Source organism: Anabrus simplex, chromosome 1 (assembly GCF_040414725.1).
Source record: "Anabrus simplex isolate iqAnaSimp1 chromosome 1, ASM4041472v1, whole genome shotgun sequence".
NCBI classification, from domain to species: domain Eukaryota; kingdom Metazoa; phylum Arthropoda; class Insecta; order Orthoptera; family Tettigoniidae; genus Anabrus; species Anabrus simplex.
The window spans coordinates 1207628008-1207650482 of record NC_090265.1 but is presented as its reverse complement, the minus strand read 5'-3'; the positions used below and the strand labels follow the sequence as shown (position 1 = coordinate 1207650482).

Sequence of the window (22475 nt, the reverse complement as noted above, 5' to 3'; positions counted from 1 at the left end):
GTCAAACAATTTCAAACTCTTTAGGAAGAAAAAAAATGAAACTCTGATTTGGGCTGATTCATACTGTACATACAAAGAAGGCAGAGATCTTCACCTTCAAAGGTACAACATTTCCATCTCAACAGCTTTAAAATTTTACAAACTAGAACAAAATAAATTTAGGCCTATAGGAGTCTATACCAAGCATGAAGGTTGGCATCATGTGAAGAGGTGGTGGTCCATACGACACATGGAAGTTGGTATCAAGGGGCTAACAAAAGTACATGGAGAAAAGAAGGAACATCAGTCTCTAACACATAATCGGGCAAGGGAGTCTACTGGCCATGATCTTGGAAGGTTCTGTAAAGGGAAGAAATTATAAAGGGAGGCCTACACTCAACTACGTTGGGCAACTAATGAAGGAGCTGGGCTGTAAATCCTACATGGAGCTTAAGAGATTTGCACAAGATGTGGAACCTAAAAATGTGAAATATATGCAAAATCATGTAAAAGAACTTACAAAACAGAACAGAGGGCATATTATCAAAGATTAAAGGTATGTATTAGGTGAATAAGTACCAAAATAATGTGTATGTTATTGTCATGTTCAGATTAATTCACACAGGACGGTAATATCTCGATTACTATCAGGTCTCTACAGTACATAAAAATGTTTGGGAACTAACCTTTGTGGAAGAGCTTCTTTTGCTGGAAGCAGAAGGGCAACCTAGAGATTCCACAATGTATAATGAATACATCAACTTCTGTGGGCTGGCAGGATCAAGAAGTTCCTGAAGTGATGGACCAGTCCCATCAAGTGCCTGAAAACCACGCAGCAAGATGGGGCTGGTAGGCAGCAGTGTCAGGATGTCCCAAACTCTTCGAGACAATACTTGAGCTTTTGTATGTGGAATTTGATGCTGGAAAAGTTAATACAGTCTTAGTATACCTTAAAAACAATATCTTCATGAGCATTATTAAATCCTTAGGATTAATGTGGTAAGAATTTAAATAACATATACTGAATAATAATATATAACAACATAGTGTCCAAACCTTGAACAAAGCACAGAGCATTCTCCTTTTAGTGAAAAACTAATTTAGGTCTCTAACATTCAATTCTTGAGTGTTGATGTACATTACATAGCAATGATAAAAATTGTTAACAATTAAAGGGACATCACTACATTCTTTTAAAAGGTACATGAACTATCTGGTCTCACTCCTTAGCTGAATGGTCAGTGATGTGGCCTTCAGTTCATAAGACTCCCAGTTCCATGGCTGAACTGAGCTGCGGGGAGTGGGTGTTGATTGTCTTACACACATCTCCATCAGTTGTAATAGAGCAAGAGAAGTGGAAGTTGGTTTAGTAAGCAAGTGCGGACATGAGGATCTCTATTCAGCAATACCGAGAGGATTGTAATAGAGCAAGCAAAGTGGAAGTTGGTTTAGCAAGCAAGTGCGGACATGAAGATTTCTATTCAGCAATACCAAGAGGTGATACGTCGTTGGTACGGTAAATATGAACTCGCCAGGCGTGCTACTGAATCCAGTCCCAGACATCAGACGGGGCTTATCACAATATTGATGGCAGCTTCGGTGGTGGCGGTGCTACTGGTCATTGGAGGTGTGGAAACAAACCCTGGACCCGGTTCTACTGGTGCCATTGGGTGGGAAGAGAATGAAAAGGAAATTGTCAAGGAGGTGTGCTAGGCAGAGCAAACCAGGGAACTTCTATGGGAGCAAGTCAAGGAATTGAGAGAATTAAAGGATTGCATGAAAGAGGAACTAACAAAAAAAAAAAAAAAAAAAAAAAACAGAGACAGTGGTTCAGAATAACAATACCAATATAAATGGTCCGTTATTGGACATTATAAATTTTCCAGCTAACTCATTCCTGGTTGCCACTGCGTAGGTTACTTGGAGCCACCGGCAGTGCCAATGCAATATGAGAGATGTTGTCTCCTTACCAAAAACCTATGCCTGCCTGGCCAACAGATGATATAGATGTTGATTCCCATAGGGATAAAGATACACAATTCACATCAGTGAACATTCTAGAATGCTTGGTACAAACATGCCTGTGAATGTACACAATACTTTACCACCATTAATATAACTCCAAAGTGTACCGCAAGAATACTGTGAACATTTTATGTTATAGAACATCGTATTTTAATCTACTATGTGTTACTAGCTTTTACCACATCCATGAACGTATGCAACGATTTACCAACATGAATTAAACTTCAATGTGTACCTCAAGAATGCTATAAACATTTAAAGTGTAAAAATTGTATTTTAACAAATTATTTGTTATTCACGAACAGTACACCAGAATTTTAAGTAACATATGCATGTCATAAAATATCGACGCTTGTCTTTTAAACCAGAGGACACATAATATCATTGTATATTTTAATATTATCACTCATATCATGTGACTTTCTTCATTAGATTTAGTAATGTTTTTAAATGTTAAGTTAACTTTGGATCTCATGACCAGCTGAGGATGACCCCTGTGAGGGTCGAAACTGGTACGGAATAGTAACAAGACATAATAAAGTATTGATTAGGTGGACGGTACCCATTCTTTGTGATTTTAACTACTGAATGTTTTCAACAACATGGACAAACACATTAAATTTATGACTGAATCAGAAAAGAACAAATCCTGAAATTACCTTGATATAACAATTTCAAGGCATAACAACCATTCTGAATATCAAATACACCCTTTGTCAGAAAGGACAAGTATTGTATTTCTAAGGTTGCAATGCAAACAAAGGAACAAATGTTGGTTTTATGTTACCTGGTATGTGTACGTTCTGAGATGGCCTGGCCGCCATGTTTCTACGCAGACGCACTAGGTGTCAGGGCTGTACTTAGCAACACACTGTTTGGTTTAGTGGCAATGACACAATGGACGCTGATTGTGAACAAAGACCGAACATTAAGTTTTGCACTACGCTTGGGAAATCCGCTAGTGAAACATGGACAATTATTACACAAGCATTTCACTGTAGGTGTCTATTTACAAATATTTACCTTGTTGTAATTATATATTTCATTAGCTATACCCTCAATAAAATATTGTTTAAACAAGATAAAATAGTCCCAATGATCTTGGCCTTGAAAAAGGATATTCAACAAGCATATGGAGGCGATGCAGTGTCAAGAAGTCGTGGGTTCGAGTGTCACAAAAGGTTTCGGGAAGAGATTCAGTGTAAGACAATCCCAGAACTGGCCTCCCGTCAACAGCATATCCCAAGGCAGTTAATGCACGAAGACCGTCGTGTAACTGTGCATGCTATATTAGAAGACCTTAATTTGAATCATGACGTGTCAAAAGATTTTACGCGACGGTTTAGGGAAACGGGAACTGAATGCAAAACTCATCCTGCACGCCCTAACAGACAGCTATGTCTGTGATTTTTTTGCAGTATTTGTAGAGCTCTTGGTTGTGTCGCCGTATGTATTTGTTCCCTTCCTTGACTGATCCTAATATTTTCCTTAATATTTCTCTTTCCTGGCTCCCATTGATTTATTAATCTGTCTAAACACCTGGCTAGGGATAACCATCTTGTGCACACATGCTTCAAAAACTTCTTTGTTTCTTTCCCATGCATACTCTGAAATTTCTGAAGATCTTCTTTTCTTTTGGCACTCTTCTCCAAGTAATAGAAAATATCAATAAGAATCTCATCAATTCTAACTGGTTAAGTTGCAGCAACTTTTTCAGCAGCTAAGTTAATTAGATGACAGCTGCAACCAATAACAAAAATATCCTGATGAGTTTCTTCCAAAACTGCTACAAGTCCATTTTTCTGTCCAATCATAACAGGAGCATTGTCAGAACAGAATGCCAGATAGTTCCGAACATCTAATTCCAACTGCAACAATAGCAACTATCCTATGTTGCACCTTGTCGAATCCCATTCCTATGTTGGTACCGATAAAATAGTACTTATAATACTTTCTCGAGCGTCATCATGAAAAGTAACCACTATGTGATAGAACTTGGAATCTGTATTATTGCTTTCACATGTTGAAAAAGAAAATGGACTATTCTGTAAACAGAATTATTTCATTCTTTTTCCAGGTCCAACCGTGTTGTTTTCTGTACATTACATACAGTTTGCTGACGTTTCGAGAATACATTGCAGTATTCTTTGTCAAGGCGACTGAATTACCCCTACTCGATCTGAAATCAGTCTCCCAGGGCTAGGATATATAAAACCAAGATCAGGAACCACTCTTTTGGTGTCATTGCTGCTTGGGAGACTGATTACCTCGGATCAAGTAGGGGTATTTCATTCGCCTTGACAAAGAATACCGCAATGTAATCAAAATGTCAGCAAACTGTACGTAATGTACAGAAAAGAACAACACAGTTCAATCTGGAAAAAGAACTAAATTATTCTGTAAACAAGTAACAATGACCTGTGTTGCAGTACGCGCCATTTCATTTAGGACACATGTTGTTTTAGTGCGACCACAACCATACTTTTTTTTTGTGATTTCCAATGCAGGAAACATATTTCTGAACAAAGCTCCTGCATGATCAGCTGCACTCAATAGAATGTTGTGTTCCACTAAAAAAGAAATAAACCACTCTGCCATGATTACATGTAAACATTATCTCCAGCTTTGGCAGGGAAAAAAAGTATTTTTCTAATATTATTCATTAGATTTCAAATTATCATGAAGTTTTAACATACTATACATGATTAGTGAGGTCAATTTTGCCACCATATGCTATGTCAATATCACAAGAGCACACAGTACAAAATGCATATTTGTCAACATTTCTACATTTCAGTAGACATGGGAAACTCAAAGAACAGGTTTCCCTTAACACCTGATGATATTTTTTTTTATATTTACTCATGATTACTGATAAACAACATGCTAATAAGATGAAGTAAGCAAAGAACATGTTCGTGTTACTCCACAACTACATAACCTCAGCTTCGCACATATGTGGCAATAAATATGAAGCAAATTAAGCAAATTAAACATAATTTGCATGTTTTTCCATAACTAGAACATGACCTATGCTTTGTAATTCACGGTGAAGAATAAAAGAACTACTTTTTAATACAGGACGATTATCGAACTAATCAATGCGAGAGTCAGTCTCTTTCAACACAAACAAATCAATATTGATTGACCAGGATCAATGACACATCTTGTATTCCCAGTCGAAGATTGTAATGATCCTACGAATATAAATCAAAGCGATGTATCGAATATTCACTGGTCATAGAGCATGTATCGGCAGCCTGTGAAAGCTTGCCATGATGTGAATTTTAGAAAGAAGATCCTCATACGTAAAATCGTGAAATATTATAATTTATCCACAAAGCTATAAAACTGTCCTTCCATAAATTTTATGGAAAAACTTAAAAGTTGGCTGGTATGACATTATTTATATAGAAGCCTCCATGGCTCAGACAGCAGCACGCCAGCCTCTCACCACTGGGTTCCGTGTTTCAAATCTCAGTCATTCCATATGAGATTTGTGCTAGATAAAGCGGAGGCAGGAAAGGTTTTTCTCCGGGTACTCTCGTTTTCCCTGTCATCTTTCATTCCAGCAACACTCCAATATCATTTAGTTTCATCTGTCAGTTATTAATCATTGCCCCAGAGATGAGCGACAGCCTCGGCAGCCGGCACAATTCCTATCCTCGCTGCGAGATGGGGGCTTCATTCATTCCATTCCTGACCCAGTTGAATGACCAGAAACAGGGTGTGATTTTCATTTTACTGTTGGTCTAGAGTAAGTAGTACACTCATTCGTCGCCAGATGGCTCACTGTATGCTACCAAAGCACTAGCATTCCAAGTGCGAGCTGACAACACATCTAAGCTCCAATTAAAACGTTTTCTGTTACACCATGCGTGTGTTGCAAAGTAACAGAAAGGTAATCAGTGTTGCGTCCAGGGGCACAAACCTGTGTTAAGTAGCATTACGTAATATCGGTAGTACATAGTAGAGAGTGCTTATTTTGAAAACTCAATCCATAGACCTGTGCTAAGCAGCCATGTGTTGGGGTGAAAGGAATGGGAAGTGAAAACACTTGAAAAGTCAGAAGGTCTTACGAGTAAGTAGATACCAGCAATCTAAATAGTCACCTTCTAATGCTTGGAAATAGCAAGCGAAGGGGTACCTTGAAGTGTCCTGTAACTTAGAAGTAATGGACAACCCCAATCAAGTATTACGAGACAGGCAGTCATGTTTATGATGACAAGTGTTAGGAGGCGAGTAGTTTACGAAAATGAGAATTGCTATGTGTACAAGAGTGGGAGTAACGATACATGGGGGAGGTTATAGCCAATAGAAAAGCAGAAAGCCTTAGCTAAGAGTAGGGAATATTCTAATATTGATTGCTAGTTTCTTTAAATACAAATGTAAACAAAGGAACAAGTGTCTTATTGCAGTAGTCTTCGCCTTGAAACCCTTGCCTTCAGCTCACGTCAGAGAATCGCCATTGATTCCAGAAGAGGTTCGCTACTTAGAATATTTCATTGTAGACCAAGTTTGAAGGGTGTTGCCTACACTTGGTATTCATCATCCATACTTTGATTCTCGATGTAAAGCCTTAGTTCTTCTGGGTTCATCATACTGGCAACTTAAAGCTTGAGGAATCTCTGTGAGACTCCACAATTCTCTGTTTTTACATCGCTTTAGCATTTCAGTGGTAATCTAATGTTTTAGAGTCCACTTGCATTTATCTGGAGTAGCCGTTCTGAGGAAACTAGTTCCAGTACATCACACTAAGTGATTCTAGATGTATATTCTTTGTACATCATCTGTTTAACACACGCACATATACAGGAAATCATATGAGTTTCAATTCTTAATAACCAACATACCTAGCGCCTATAAATTACAATCTTCAATCCCTTTAATTTTTAGTCTATTCAGTGGCACGCCCGAGAAATTCTCAAGTGGCGCACGCTTGCCCATAATGTCACCACCCGAGAAATTCTCGTTTAGATGTAGTGTTCATTTCGTGATCGCCCACTAATTTCTTGGGTCCTGTAATCTCTTTGGAAAATGTTTTCCAGCATTCTCAACTGATGGCAGGAGGGTTTCCAGCTGTATTCATGAAGTCTCTGGCTTAAAATATGCCTTATCTTCTCTACTTTACGTACATAATCTCTGGCCAGCTGATGAGGTAAACAGAAACGGCGAGCACGAAACGGAAGAGATGTTTGAGGACAAATTAAGGAACTACATCAAAGATCAAACTCTAAGAGACATTAGTATTTCTGATAATAGTGATAATGATTCTATTGATTCTTCGGATGATGACCTTAGTATTTCTAGTGAAAGTGAATAAGATATTACGTCAGAAGCTAAGGTGATGGTAGGAAATGTTGAACATACATTCGTGTGGAAAAAGTGTAAGCTAGGGGATAGTGTGCAACCTAATATAAATCCATTTATGGGAAATCCTGGTGTTAGGGTTGGATGATTAGCAGAGGTGAGTGCGACTGTTCTGAACTGTTTCTAACGGATAAAGTTGTAAATTTGATAGTGACCGAAACAAATTTGCATGCTAAAAGTGCATTGAAAAACTTGTAAATAAATCTCCGCATGCAAGGGCACAGTTATGAAATTCGGCAGTTTATTGTGTTAATGTTGTTGGTGGGAATAATACAAAAGCCTGAAATAAAAATCTGTTGGTCAAAGGACAGTATTCTGAAAATACCAATATTTTCCGAAACCATGTCACAGGCCTACTGTAAAAAAAGTGTAACTAGAGTGTAAAGTTAAGTAAGTTTTTTATTAACTTTGAATAACATATGAATGTGTTCCCTTAATAATTGTTTCTCATTCCTTGCTTCCTAAAAATAAATAATTTCCTCCAAAAAAAACCTCACCTTTCTGGCACAGGAGGTCTGCCTGAACTCGCCAATGAAGGGGTTAGTACTGTTGTTAGCCATCAGGTGATTCCACTCACCGTTCGGCGTTTTACCTGTTGGCGGGGATACGACATCAGACATATGGTGTAACAAGAAACATCTTAATTGGAGTTTAGATGGTGTCGTCAGCTCCCACTTGGAATGCTAGCGCTGTGCTAGTGAACAGTGAGCCATCTGATGACGAATGAGCATACCACTTCCTCTAGACCAACGGTAAAGCATTCTTACATTCAAACCTTCATTATTAGAGAGGTCTTCCTCGGTGAATAGTCGAGATTTTCTTCTGAAGACGTGGAGCAAAGTTCTCTGCAAAGCATACAGAATTTGACCTTATTTTCTTGACAGAGCAAAAGCCCAAGAGTTTATATCAAGTCTACATGCAAAAACATCTTCGAGGATGCTGACAGAGACGGAGAGAAAAGAACCCACCATTTCCCAGATGCATGCTCACAGTTACACTATCTGATCCACGTGACTACCTTCCTTGGTAAAATGGCATTCTGCGGTCTGAGAAATGGACCCCGCTCCTGCAAGACAACGTTAGGACGAAGACTGACATAACCAATTTAATAACGATTATCATCATTGTATAGCCACAACTACCAGGTTACAGGCATTGTGATCCGACACTATTTAGGGTGCTGCATGTCATTTTCAATGCCTTGTTTTTCTCTACCAGATGACAAGGAAACCACAACTCCAATGTGTGATCTATTCTACATTTTAATTCTGTCAAATAAACAGCGAGGATGTCACCAAATATCTTTAACGTGTTGACATTGTTGGGCAAGAAGTGGTGATAGGACTTAATTTGTCTTTCAAAACTACTTGTTCCAAGATCTTGGATAGGACATACATCCACAGAAGAGAGATGGAGAAAGAAAAAAATAGACAGACAGACAGACAGACACACATATTCAGTATCCACTTGCTAGTGTACCATGGTAGTGAAAAACATAAAATATTTAATTTATATTACAATCCATTAATAAATACATGCACTCCTTACCCCTCCTTTAACTGGTGTTCTCATAGAACTCAGTGTGTGCATAAGGCAGAACAGCTGCTCAAAATACTGTGGCTGAAGTAACAGAAGGGTAGGCAAGCTCTCACGAGGAGGAGGTGGCATTGCAGATGGTGTATCCACAGTATCACGTTTCTTCTGCTGCCGAGAAGCACCCATCGAGATGAATACCAGCTGTAAACATAAAATGCATGTAAAATAACAACAAACCAAGAGTTCTTTTTATCTAACACAACATCAATAATGTTTAACACAAAATTTATACTGGTATAAACAGGAGGGAACAACAACAGTAGGGGACTCGAAATGAGGACATAAAAGGCTATAGCATTTCCAGGTGAATAACTACCTGCACAGAAACCAGCGGATGTCCCCAGTCAGAGTATCTCCCCTTCTCTCTTCCAGCACTTCCCTTCCTTCACTGTGCTTGACCCATTTCTTTCTCAGTACTCATACCAGCTTGTTGTTGAGTTGTCGCATATTACACACATCTTTCTACAATACTCTGGTTTGTATAACATTACTCGTTAATGGCAACTATATACTGCTCAAATACCTGTTGGGGTAGGACACTCATGAAAAGAGTATTAATGTCGTGACATTACAAATCTCAGAGAGAATGGTATAAATTAAAGTGTAATGCTGTAGAATCTACCAGTGCGACAACAGGTGTATCACAATAGTTGGTGAAGAAAGTAATGCAAGATGGCAAACAATCCCTTACTTAGGACCAGTTATTGTTCTCTACTCCAATGGGTAAGAAAAGAGAACACTGTCAGCTAACTAAAGGTGATGAGTTTACAAAAAGGATAATCTGTGGAAAAAATCACAAATTTTTTACTATTAAGAAGCAAGTTCTCAGATTAGAGAACTTATGCAAAGCTTTAAAAAAAAATTAATAGTATTTTAGAGTGCATCCTACACTATTTAACAACTTTACTGAAATAATTAGGATTTAAGTGAAAAATGCCAATTCCATAGTAAAGTACCAACAGAGAGCTCCAATATTGGCATGCGCAGTACTTATGTTAAATTCATCAGTACAGACAAGAGAACAGACCAAATGAGTACACTGACGAGACTTATGTGCATTCACTGCACTCACTCTCCTCTTGTAGGTAATCTGATCGAGAACTTGACATTAATCATGTTATCGGTAAAGAGCCCTGATTAATTATTGTTCATGCCTGTGAATAATTTTATTACAATGCTGTGGTTCTTGATAGTGTACGTTATCACAATGATCAGAGAATCAAGAAGCCTATAACGTCGCTAATCAGAAGTTTAATAGTTGAACAGGTATCTCAGACAAAAAATCTAAAACAGAGACAGAGGAGGAAAGAGAGTATACAAAATGTGACCTGAATAAAATGAAGGTATCAAAGTTTTTTCAAGTTACTCGGAGTAACAGAGTAGAGAAAACCTACTGCTCTGATGATACGCTCTCCCCTATAGGATACACTGTAGCATATTTGCTCCCATGCCACGCGGATTTGAATACCGTGGCTTTAGTGTAAGCAGACATCAAAGGACGAGTGAGAAAAGACATATCTAACTCAATGGAAACAAAGAAAATGTTGTTTACCAATTATTCTGTGGATAGCGTATTGTGACCATGTGAAAGAGGTCAAACATCAAACACTAAAAACTATAACAGATGAACGGGTGGATGAATGAATAATCAGACGGGGTAAGTGAATACCATAGCTACAATAAGAACACAACTAACATTTACTGGCAATCCAGGTAATGGAAAACTTCCAATATTCCCACTACAACTAACAACAACCAGGATACAAAAATTAACTTCAGCGCCAACCTCGATATATGGTATAAACACCCCCATCCCCTCTTTCTTCCGTAACCGCTGACCTCTATGTGGTACAGATCCATACGTGGCTTTGTATTTATGGTTGTCATGTAAAGAGTTTTTGATTATCAATATGCAACTGGTTTTGATTCCAAGAAGAAGTGTTGGGTTTCTCTGTAGTAAAATAAGAATTATAGTTTGTTAAAATATAGTTGTTTGTGCAAGGATAAATTTTTTATCGAACAAGTCTGAGGTACAATCCCGTATTTATTTTACAATCAGTTTACTTCAATATTTCCCACAGAAGAACAAAGAAATCATGATATGAGAAATATGTCTTTTCGTGTGATGTTCTTAACTCTATTTGTACATTGAGACTGCAGTTTATTTGTTGTTTTGTCTGGTTTTCTTGCCTTGAAAGTAATTTCCATTACTCACCACCAGCGGTCTGTATAGGTATCAATCAGTGCTGCTCCCTTTCATATGATAAGAGAACCAGTTGTGAATGGTACATATCTCGTCTGAAAGACAATATCTCAATCTTTTGTCTGAACTATGTATCAAGTTGGTTTGTTTCATCATAAAAGTTATTTCCCTAATTCATCATAGGTTTGTCCAGGTGCTCCTAGTCTAACTACGGCTGTATCAGTCAGTGGGAGGCAACGCGTACAATGGCAAGATCCAGCCGTAGTTTGACTGATGCTAAAGTGCTTGAAATTTTGCACAATTCAATGAAAGTTTAGTCAGGAGTATTAATGACAGTATTAGCAGAAGTTATAATGAAATACATGATGTGACTGAGGTAGATGCAGTGATAAATGATGAGAGTAGTGGTGGGAAGGAACCAGTACTTGGAATTTTCAAGTGAGTTGAAAGAAAGAGAATGGCTAAATGGTATACAAAGCAGTTCAAAAGACTCTTGAATTCAACCATACTAAGTTCAATCATAATATTTATACAAATTATAGGGCCAACATTGAGCAGTCATTTTATCAGGTCCAATTAGTGGAAGGTTCATTTATGAAATACTTTCACTTGGACGGGGAACGAATAATCCAAGACCGGCATGCATCAGATAATACAGTCCCACGGTTGCAAGAGAGACATTTTATAAGGAAAGCAGCACCTTAAACTGAACTGAGAAATCTAAACCTCAGAGATTATATAATGTATGTTTGAAACATGACAAAAAGAAGACAACGGTGCATTGCTGCCAGGAATGTGATGTGGGTCTGTCTGGTGGAGTGCATCAAACTCAACCACACCAAACTAAATTACTAAGGTACTGCACAAAAAAATACATATTTTCTGCATGTACATAGTTGTATCAGTTTTATGAGTTATACAATAATTAAATTATTATATTAGGTGAACTTTCTGACCTTATGGATATGTTATTGCATGAAAGTTTTGTCGTATGGACAATTTATGGTAAAAGCTCTATTGTACTTCTGTTTCTGAAAGAAATGGGCTAAGATTTCATAAGCTAAAATAAATTTTACTTTTTTTTTTAATCATGTAAGGTAGTAGTTCTTGTCCACCTATATATATATAAAATAAGAGTTTTGTCTGTACATTGCTCAGAATTTGAAAAGAATGGTATTTCTGTATCGGTCATGTCCACAATAGCAAGGAAATGCACTTTTCAATTTTCCGTAATTTCTGTCTGTCTGTCTGTCTGTCTGTCTGTCTGCCTGTATGTACACGCATCACGAGAAAACGGCTAAAGGGAATTTAATGAAAATTTGTATGTAAAGTAGGGGTATGAACCACTACTATCTATTCTATAAATTATTTTGTTCGTGCTGAGTGAAATGGTAGTTTATGGGAAGCCTGAAATTTAATTCTCAAATATTTACACCATTAGTGGTCCTATCGATAAATATTAGATAACTAAAATTATATAAAAATGAATTTCCGATCATTTATGTCTTATACATTTTTACCGTACCTGTTATGATAACAGAGATATTCGTGAATTTGTATTTTTGTTGCTATGTCCATATCAACGCCAAGCCACGAGAAAATGGGTGAGCAGAATTTAATGAAAATCGGTATATAGAGTTGGCGAATAAGAAACTACAGTACAGTATAAGCCAGGGCCTCTCAGGGTGCATGCGCGTGGTGCATGCACTGTGCACGGTGCAAAAGACGACTTGGCTTGGTTGACCAGAGTGCAGACCCCCCACTCCTCGATTTGGAGCAATAGCGCTTACTCTCTCTTTCCTCACGCCTGTCTCCCTCTGCCCCACTTGCGCCGTAGCGCTCCAAATCCGGGCTGACTTGAGCCGAGTATAGGCGAGTTGAGCCGAGCTTAGTCGAGTAGCCCAGAGACAAAGCGTTGATCCGAGCCATGCCGAGCGGCAGCGATGCACAGTGCACGGAGCTCTTGTGCCTCTATCTGCACGCGTGAGATTTTGGGCGTTTGAGAGGCCCTGGTCTAAGCTATAAACAATTTTATTCACCCTGGATGAAATTGTAGTTATGGGGAAGGCATCAAATATTTAATGTTTAAGTACCTATGTTATCGAAAAGTAGGTACTACATAACAAAAGTTAGAGAGAATACAATTTCTGATCATTTTATTTTATTTAGTTTTACCGTACCAACTATGATAAGAGTGGTATTTCAGAGTCGGAAGAAAACTAAATGTGAAGGCCTACAATATCGAAAGCTCTTAACATTGATCAACAATAACATTATATTGTCCATTGTTTGCTGTGATGTTCTTTGTCTCTTATGCTGCCACTCAACTCCAATAGATGGGATTACTGCTGCGTATCAAGTATAACAGCCTGACTGAATAGTGGGAGGAAATAGCTGAGGAGTTAGAAAACTTTCTTCTTTTGCATGCCATTCCTCTGGTTCATACATTTCCTGATACTGCTGGTACGTAACACACTGGTTCATCATTGTATTCCAGCCATTCGACCCCTACTCTGACGCGCTGTTTTGAATGAGCAGTGTGCACATTTAAGGTAAAGGCTCACTTAGTAGTAGTAGTAGTAGTAGTAGTAGTAGTAGTAATAGTAGTAGTAGCAGAAGTAGTAGTAGTAGTAATAGTAGTAGTAGCAGAAGTAGTAGTAGTAGTAGTAGTAGTAGTAGTAGTAGTAGCAGCAGTAGTATGACGTGGTCTGGAATTACAATTTAGGCCTATTTCAAATTATAGCACCACTATTCACTAAATAACAAAATTCAACCCTGAAAAGAGCTGTTTCTTAAGAAAAGCTTCTTTCCCTTCATTTTCATTGAATTCTATATTCATTTTATTCCAAATTGGCAGTGAAGAGGGGGTTTCTCCTCTGGCTTGGAGGAAGAATTTGCCTACAAGTCAGATAGTTCTTTCCGCCGCCAGTGTAGTGAAATGAGACGTTCCAATTCATCGTGTACTCTTAGGAAACAGATTAGCAAAAGAGCATAGTTTATTGGCCTGGGACTCTCCACTATTCGACCCTCCGCCGCTGAAAAGAAATGAAGAGTTTTCACGTATCACGGCTGTCTGCGGCTTGGTCATTCCAGCTCTGGAACTTTGGACTGTTAGATCAGCAACGCATTACTGTTCGTTAAAAGTGAGAAAATGTGTGGTTTTTCATTTGATCGAGTATTTCATATGAAAGTATTCATTTTAATCGTGCCATTCCTGCTGACGTCATTGTAATGACATAATGCCCAATGTTCATTTCAGTTGGGAAAACTACTAGAAAGTCTTTAAAGGCAGGTGGAGATTGAGTGTCTACAAATTATAATGGAAACTCCCCAACTTGACTGTGATTGATAGTAGGCAAGCGGGCCTACTCTTACAATGAAAACTTCCTAACCCAGTCTTCGTATGAGAAGAGAGGTTTGGTGACTTAGCCGTCGCGTTTCTAGGGTAATGTTAAGAGCTATGCAATGTAATACAACCTTGCTCACGTGTACACTACCTAACCTAGAATTCTGTATACAATGTAGAATTCCGTAGCGAAGCACGGGTACATCAGCTAGTCTCCAAATAAATGCAACATGACCCTAGATCCTTACTTTTCACTGCTGTCAGTTCTTACCATTACAGAGGATTTCCCCTTTCTGTTTACAGTGTTGTCAAGCAGCATTTCAAAATTGACAGACATCTGATCTGTGTTAACCATTAGTGAATGTATATAAGAATGCTGCCAGTACCAATTGATTACGCAGTAATACAAATTCAACCACTTTTAAATAACAATAACATTTACCAGATTACTAGCATCTTCAAAAAAAAAAAACCCACTGTATTTAAAATAACATTTAAAACAAACAACACTAACTCCAATATACTTTTTAACCCTCATTCCATTAATAATAATAATAATAATAATAATAATAAATCAAATGTCAATCCTGTAAAGCTTCCTATATTGGACAAGCAGAAATTTTACAATAAGATATCAAGAGCATTTAAATGTCATCAAATACAACAGTTTTTCAGGTATGAGCATACACATGAAAGACTTCAACCATAAATACCGGTATATGTTATTTAATGAAGATTTAAAGACCCTTTGTTTTGCACAAAAAGGCCCCTTGCTTAACATATTAGAAAACATACATATTCATATAGATCAATGTATTAATCCAGAATATAATCTAAATTAAATAAATGAAAAGTTAAATTTACTGTACAAAATTTTTATTGCATTTCTATGTAAACGCACATCCAACAACATATGGTCTCCCTTTACCAACCCTCCTAACTTCTCCAGGCTTGCCCTCCCCTCCCCTAAAGAGCTCCAATCCTCTGCACCCAACAAGCATCTCAATTCGCACTAGACCACACACAAAAGCAGGCCGTTCGACTGGGCAACGGGGGCTCACTTTGTCATTTATTATTTAACAACACTTAGTCAACACTTCTATAATTTCTTCTCTTTTCCATTAAATTAATTTGACCCCCTTTTGTTTACAGGCAATCCTAACACTGCAATATTTATTGCCATCTGAAGTTCTCTATTGGTAGCTAACTTTTATACGAGACATTTATTACAGCTGTCTTTTCCTGTTAGCCGACATTCAATTATTCAAAACAACAAGAAATATTACTAAAGACAAATGGAAAATTAGCGCAAACATAAATAATTTTTAACTACTATAACCTTTTTAAGATCATGAACTCATTTAAGACAAGGACTACACATTAGTAGATGTAGACCACACATCCATTCCTTATGTACAAATGGTTTCTACTGAAGATGACCCAAAAGGGTTGAAATCTGCATAGAAGTACATTTTAAGTATAGAATACTTGATGTATTGAACAGGAGCTTAACCTGTGCAAAAAAAAAAATGCTATATTAGCAAACTTCAAAATGACCTGTCAAGATTTCTACAAAATGGCTGTCGAAAGAAGACTCTTCTTACGGTTCTCAAAAAGTATGAATAATAAGGTAGACATTTGTAACACTAATATTTTACAAGTACTATTTGGTTCATGGTAGCGTTAGTAGTGTCAGTAAAAATCTTGTTTCAGATATGTGCCCCCAATTATATAAATACAACTCATCTCCAGGCCTGCCACCAGGTCTATGTGGCAACCCTATTGACATCTTACCATGATTCATTATGTTCATCATTGCAAGTGAAGGAATTTCTTCCTTTTCTGCTATTGGCTTCATGTCGCACCGACACAGGTAGGTCTTATGGCGATGATGGGATAGGAAAGGCCTAGGAGTTGGAAGGAAACGGCCGTGGCCTTAATTAAGGTACATCCCCAGCATTTGTCTGGTGTGAAAATGGGAAACCACAGAAAACCATCTTCAGGGCTGCCAAAAGTGGGATTCGAACCCACTATCCCAGATGCAAACTCATAGGTGCATGCTCCTAACTGCACAACCAACTCGACCGGTGTGTGAAGGAATTAATTTCTACTATCTTGTTCATCAACCTTATGCCTACATTTCAATTCATGCACCCCTTCTAATATTCCTTTCAACTTTATTTTGAAGTAATGGAAAACTAGATTCAAAATTTACCTTTTAAGTATTCATCATCATCATCATCTCTCTGCTACAGCAATTCAGGTACAGGTATAAATGAGCCTCTTTCAATTTGTTCCAAGTTGGAAGTTAAACATTACAAATATTAAGCAAGTACACTGTGATTGTTATTTTAAAGAGCCTAACACCTAGGTCATCAGACCAATGGGTAGATGGTTCGATCAAACAAAGATCATCAGCCTGCTTCTCCTCCTTACACTACAAAGAATTGAAGCCTGCTCTGATGGACAATGTCTCGTCAGGGATGCGATAATATTTTTTTTTGCTATTTGCTTTACGTCGCACCGACACAGATAGGTCTTATGGTGATGGGACAGGAAAGGCCTAGGAATGGGAAGGAAGTGGCCATGGCTTTAATTAAGGTACAGCCCCAGCATTTACCTGGTGTAAACATGGGAAAGCACAGAAAACCATCTTCAGGGCTGCTGACAGTGGGGTTCGAACCCACTATCTACCGGATGCAAGCTCACAGCTGCACGTTCCTAACCGCACGACCAACTCGCCCGGTAAACGATAACATTAAGAGAGCGAAGAAGTGAGGTAACAATGCTCAGCATGAGTAGAGCGACTGATGACAATGATGATTATGATGATTACGATGATAACAATGAAAAATGGGGAAAAGTCAATAAGGAAATAATGAGGGTTGATGGTTTTTTAATACACTGTTTTGAATTACAATAATATTCTGGAACTTTTTTGCCAAAATTGTTACTTGTTGAGCACCACCCAGGGGACACGTACAGCTTAAGGTATGATGCGGACGTGAGCAACGACATCCAGATCTTACTTTGCTAGAAGAGGCCTGCAAGAAAGACTGTTCACGATATGATCTATACAATAGAAGAAAGATATTTGTCTAATCAATGGCTAAACATATATACCGTTGGTTCACAGAATAAGGAAAACAGAACTGGGGCAGGAATACATTCATCTCTCTTCTTATTCCACTTCCCAGTAAAGCCACAACAAAACAAATTTTGATGCAGAGATAAAAGCAATTTCCCATGCACTACAACAGTTATTAGGCAGAAACAATGATTACCAAAAATTTTTTATCCTTACAGATTCAAAAGCAGCCATCCAAGCCGTCTCGACAAATAATTTCAAAATAAAGAAATGAAAGAAATTCTATGTATGATAAAAACCCTCCAAAGACTCTACAAACAGATCTCATTTCAGCGGATTCCTTCCCATGTTGAAATAACAGGTAATGAAGAGGCAGCTAGATTAGCCATAAAAGGTACCACACTACAACAACCTACCAGTCAGACTGATTTTGTCAGCAAAAAGGATTCTGAAAATTACTATTAAAAACATGCATGAAGAAATGGCAAAGAAAACAGCAGAAACCAAATTACGGAAGGATATTGATGCTAAATGGGATCAGTATAAAATAAAACCAAGAAGAGAAGCTGTAGTCTTTAGACTTAACACTGGCCACGACTGTCTTGCAGCTCATATGAAACAAATCATCATACTGAGATCTAAAAAATAAACACTTTGCCATGACCCTGGAAGCAAAATGAATAAGGAACACCTGCTACATTGCAGCAAACTTGATGTGACAGCCAGAACTTCAGGAAACCTCACCCAACTATACTGGAACGCAAGAAAGCTGATGGATTGGAATCCAGGCTAGCCATAATAAACAACAACAACTTGAATTGCAATAATATGACTATAAAGTAGTCTGGCTTGGAACATACAAACATACGGTATCAACAATGATGGCCGCTTGTGTTAATGTGCTCAAGGGATACAGAACCATCTCTGCATTCGGGAGTTGAACCGGTTCAAAGCCCACCATCAGCTGTCCTGAGAATGGTTTCCTGTGGTTTCCCATTTTCACTTCCAAGCAAACACTGTGACATTTCCTATTCATAGGCCACCGTCAACTCCTTACCCAATTTCTTTCGCCATCATTCATTGCATCTTTATTAGCTCCTCAACTGAGGTTTGCAACAGGAAGGACATCCAACCACAGAAACATGCCATTTCATTTCATCTCATCCCATCCGCGAACCTGTATCAGGAAATAGGACTAAAGGAAGGGCATACAGTATATATAAACACATTCAAGATATATTACAAATAGGTCAAATCTAGCATAATAACCTGAAGATCTTTGAATCCCATTTCTTGCAATGTTTTCTCATCAAACTCTGTAGTGAGTTCCTGACCCTGTGTGATCATGCGAATGGGTCCTTCCGAAAGTAATGAACCCAAGACTGGAGTGTTGCCACTGCCAGCATCTCCACCACTCGTCCTGGACTGCAAGCCTTCCCACCATGTGACTACTTCAGCACGCAAATCAGCAACATAATCACCACTCAGTAACTCCAATGTCGCTTTCTCAGCAACGCCAGCAGGTTGGATTACCACACGCAAAGGCATGCATCCACGTTCTCCGAGTGGAAGCTGCACATGACTACCAACTCCTTGGCCTTCTAAAGCCCATCTTCGTAAATGGTATGCATATCTGAAAACCAAGAATTACAGATTAGTTTACACACACACACTCATTTTCATAATACCTAGATAATAGATTCAACACTTACCGTCAGACGAAAACATGAAAAGGAAAACATAATAAGTAAATGCAATTACAACAGGAACAAGAACAAACCCAAAAGCACAACGGCAAAGAGAATCTTCACCTCTTCATTCACTGCCATGTCTCCTTGGGCGATATGCATAAAAGTGAACTGCTTACTCAGAGTTTCTGCTCGCTAATGGAAGAGGGGAAACACTCAACTGATAAACGGCATGCATAACATCTCGTGCACTGCATGAATCTTTACTCAATGTTCTGAGTGTGAACTGACGCTCGCTGACACATACTTCTGGGAACTGAGGCGCAGTGAGGTAGGTTGTTGTGCGGACATTTCATGGGTGTTTGTTGTAATCTTTTGATGGCATCAATAGTGTAAATATATTTTCTCGTGAAACCGGCTGATGACACTGATGTTAAATTTTGCGTGGCAGTAGTGTTGGTGATTTATAGAAGATTCACATCAATTACATTTTTGAGAGTTTTGTTGAGAAATTATGATAAAATGTCTCAATGTAATGCCAAGAAACATAAAAATAGCTGCTTATGATGAGCTGAACATGGATGAAACCGGCTTTCTACAAAATTTTAATTAATGGCAGGTTATGGTTTCCAGAATATTTTAAGTGTTGGTTACTATGGAGGAGGATGTAGTGAAGTCACAACTCATCCTATTTTCAAAATCTCAGCTACCAGATGTTCAAAAAAGAGCATCATTGCAGGTGATCATCCAGGAAACAAGAAATAAATTTGGGATAAAATTATCTGAAGGTCAAGTGTCTAAAAGAATTCAAAATATGAAAAACGGAATTAAACAAAAACAGGCTTGAAAAGAACACGAAACAAACCAGTCCACCTAAAATCGTGGGAAAAGGAATTACTGGATATAATGGAGAGTGACTCAATTCCATCAATAAACAGACTGCAAGGCAAGAAAAAAGTCATGAAAAAATAAATAATTCTACTAACAGCTAAAATATTTATAATTACTGTACAACATGAATTATAATTGCATTTGTAAATATTTCTAATAATATCACAGGAGGAAAATGAGCAAGGAGTGGCTTCTTATTCAACTTATGACCCAGGTATAATTTGAAGTATTTCACCACCACAACCACTACCACCACCCCTAGAATCTATAGCAATGCCGGGGCTCAGAAGCGCACCTACAACACACCCAGGAAAGAAAGTTGATCAGAAAAGAGAAAAAAGAGAAGCCGGTGCGGAAATATAATTATTTGTAGAGTTGCGAAAACAAGTGCTAATAAAACAGTCGTGAGTTTTGAATTCAAAGAAGAGGAGTTATTGTGGGAAATGTAGTGACAAAATATGAAATGTGTTCAAACAATGTTCACATCTGTATTTGTGTTATTTTTAGTTAATTTATATTATGTTTCACTTTCTGTTCGAAGGTCTTAAAATAGATCTACCCTGGTAATTTTATTTTCAGCGGTAGATTAAATGATTGGAATTCTGTTCCGTAATCCACTATTTCGTTGCGGATTTATTGGTTTGTGATCGGAGCTGCTACCCTCCTTTTACATTTCTACTGTTGCATACACTGTAAAATTACCAGAGATTTTCTTCTGTGTCGGGACTTAAAAAGAGTGTAAATCAAAAATAGCTTAGTTTTGAAGTTGTGTAAAGAATTGTAAAGAATTTGAAATCAGTAAAAACCAACATATTTAAGGACATAGATTTTCAGTAATAGTTTTCTTCTGCTCACTTTAAAAAGTAAACAGGAATGACTTGTAGTGTCAGGACCCAAATATAGAATGACGTTAAGCCCTAGCATAAAAAGTAGTTTCAATCACTTGATAAGAACACTGTTTGAAGGCCATAATTGTGAGTATAACAAAATACTTCACCACAATCGCAAGACTAACATGAAAACCTACAACCTTGTTTTCCAGTCGATGACCAGGTCAGGGATGGGATGAATGAAGCCCCCAACTTGCGGCAACGATATGAATCGTGCCAGCTGCCGAGGCCTGTCACACTCCTCTTGGGCAATGATTAATGACTGACAGATGAAATGAAATGATAGTGGAGAGTGCTGCTGGAATGAAAGATGACAGGGAAAACTGGAGTACCCGGAGAAAAACCTGCCCCATCTCCACTTTGTCCAGCACAAATCTCACATGGAGTGACCGGGATTTGAACCACGGTATCCATCGGTTACAGGCTGAATCGCAAGACTAATACAGGGTTAAAAATTAGATGACTGATCGACGTACTATATTTAATAAGTTATTATTAAAAGGAATACATTCGGCAGTAGCCTTGCTATTTCACCCCTTCTTTGCTCTTCTATCTCTTGAATCCACCCATCATCTACTTGTTCGACCTCTTCATCTGCATTCAATATTTCAAGAAATTTGTGATCTTCATCCCTGAGATATTTTTTCACATTTGCAGAATGAAACAGTCTAAAAATAACTAATGGTGGTTTCTCTGTGGCTAATCATATTTTAATCTGAAATATTGAGAAGCGTTGTTTTAGCTGCCCAAAACACTCTCTCTTCTGTTACAGTATATATGTATTGTAGGATATTTGTTCTGGGGTTTCAAGATTTCGGTACAGGGTCATAAGCCATGATGCAATACCACAACCTGCATCGTCAAGAAGAAGGGCATTTGATTTGCACGATTGCCATTCATTACTCTGCAATTATCAGAGTTTTAGCCAGGTTCGGGAAACGTGCACTGAACAAGGTCAAATGACGTCCACACTAGTGAACTCTAGTGAACTCTTCATTCGTATTGCAAGCGGCTTGCACATTTATGTTGGGTAGCTCTTTTCTATTATTATTTATTTATTTGATTTATACAGGCATTTCTGCCCACTTATATTCGTCACCATTATTATGTGGTTTTTTTTTAAATAAAAACATATGTACAGTCAACTGCCCCTACTGTCAATTTTATTTTATCCAGTAATTAACTTTCACTGCAATCGCAAGCGGAACTTCGGAAACCGTACAGGATACTGTACATTGATTAACACCTATGTCTTCAGCCACGCCCTTCTGAAAAGCAGGATCGCCAAAGTACCACAAAAAAAAACCTCATCTTTTCGTGATTGCTAAGAGCATTGCCTTTCATTTTATTTTGGGATTTCTGAGTATAAACTATCGCCACTCGATCTTTATGCATAAAA

General features: G+C 38.0%; 1 protein-coding gene across 1 annotated transcript in view; it reads right to left on the bottom strand.

Annotated features, from left to right (window-relative positions):
* The window catches only part of puf (ubiquitinyl hydrolase 1 puf), an 870156-nt gene that overhangs the window by 534235 nt on the left and 313446 nt on the right, over positions 1-22475 (bottom strand). The window contains exons 17-19 of the mRNA XM_068225443.1: positions 18877-19240; positions 8923-9111; positions 666-899 (exon numbers count right to left, since the gene is read on the bottom strand). Of these exons, the coding sequence (XP_068081544.1) occupies positions 666-899; positions 8923-9111; positions 18877-19240 (787 nt within the window). The remainder of the gene's footprint in view (positions 1-665; positions 900-8922; positions 9112-18876; positions 19241-22475) is intronic.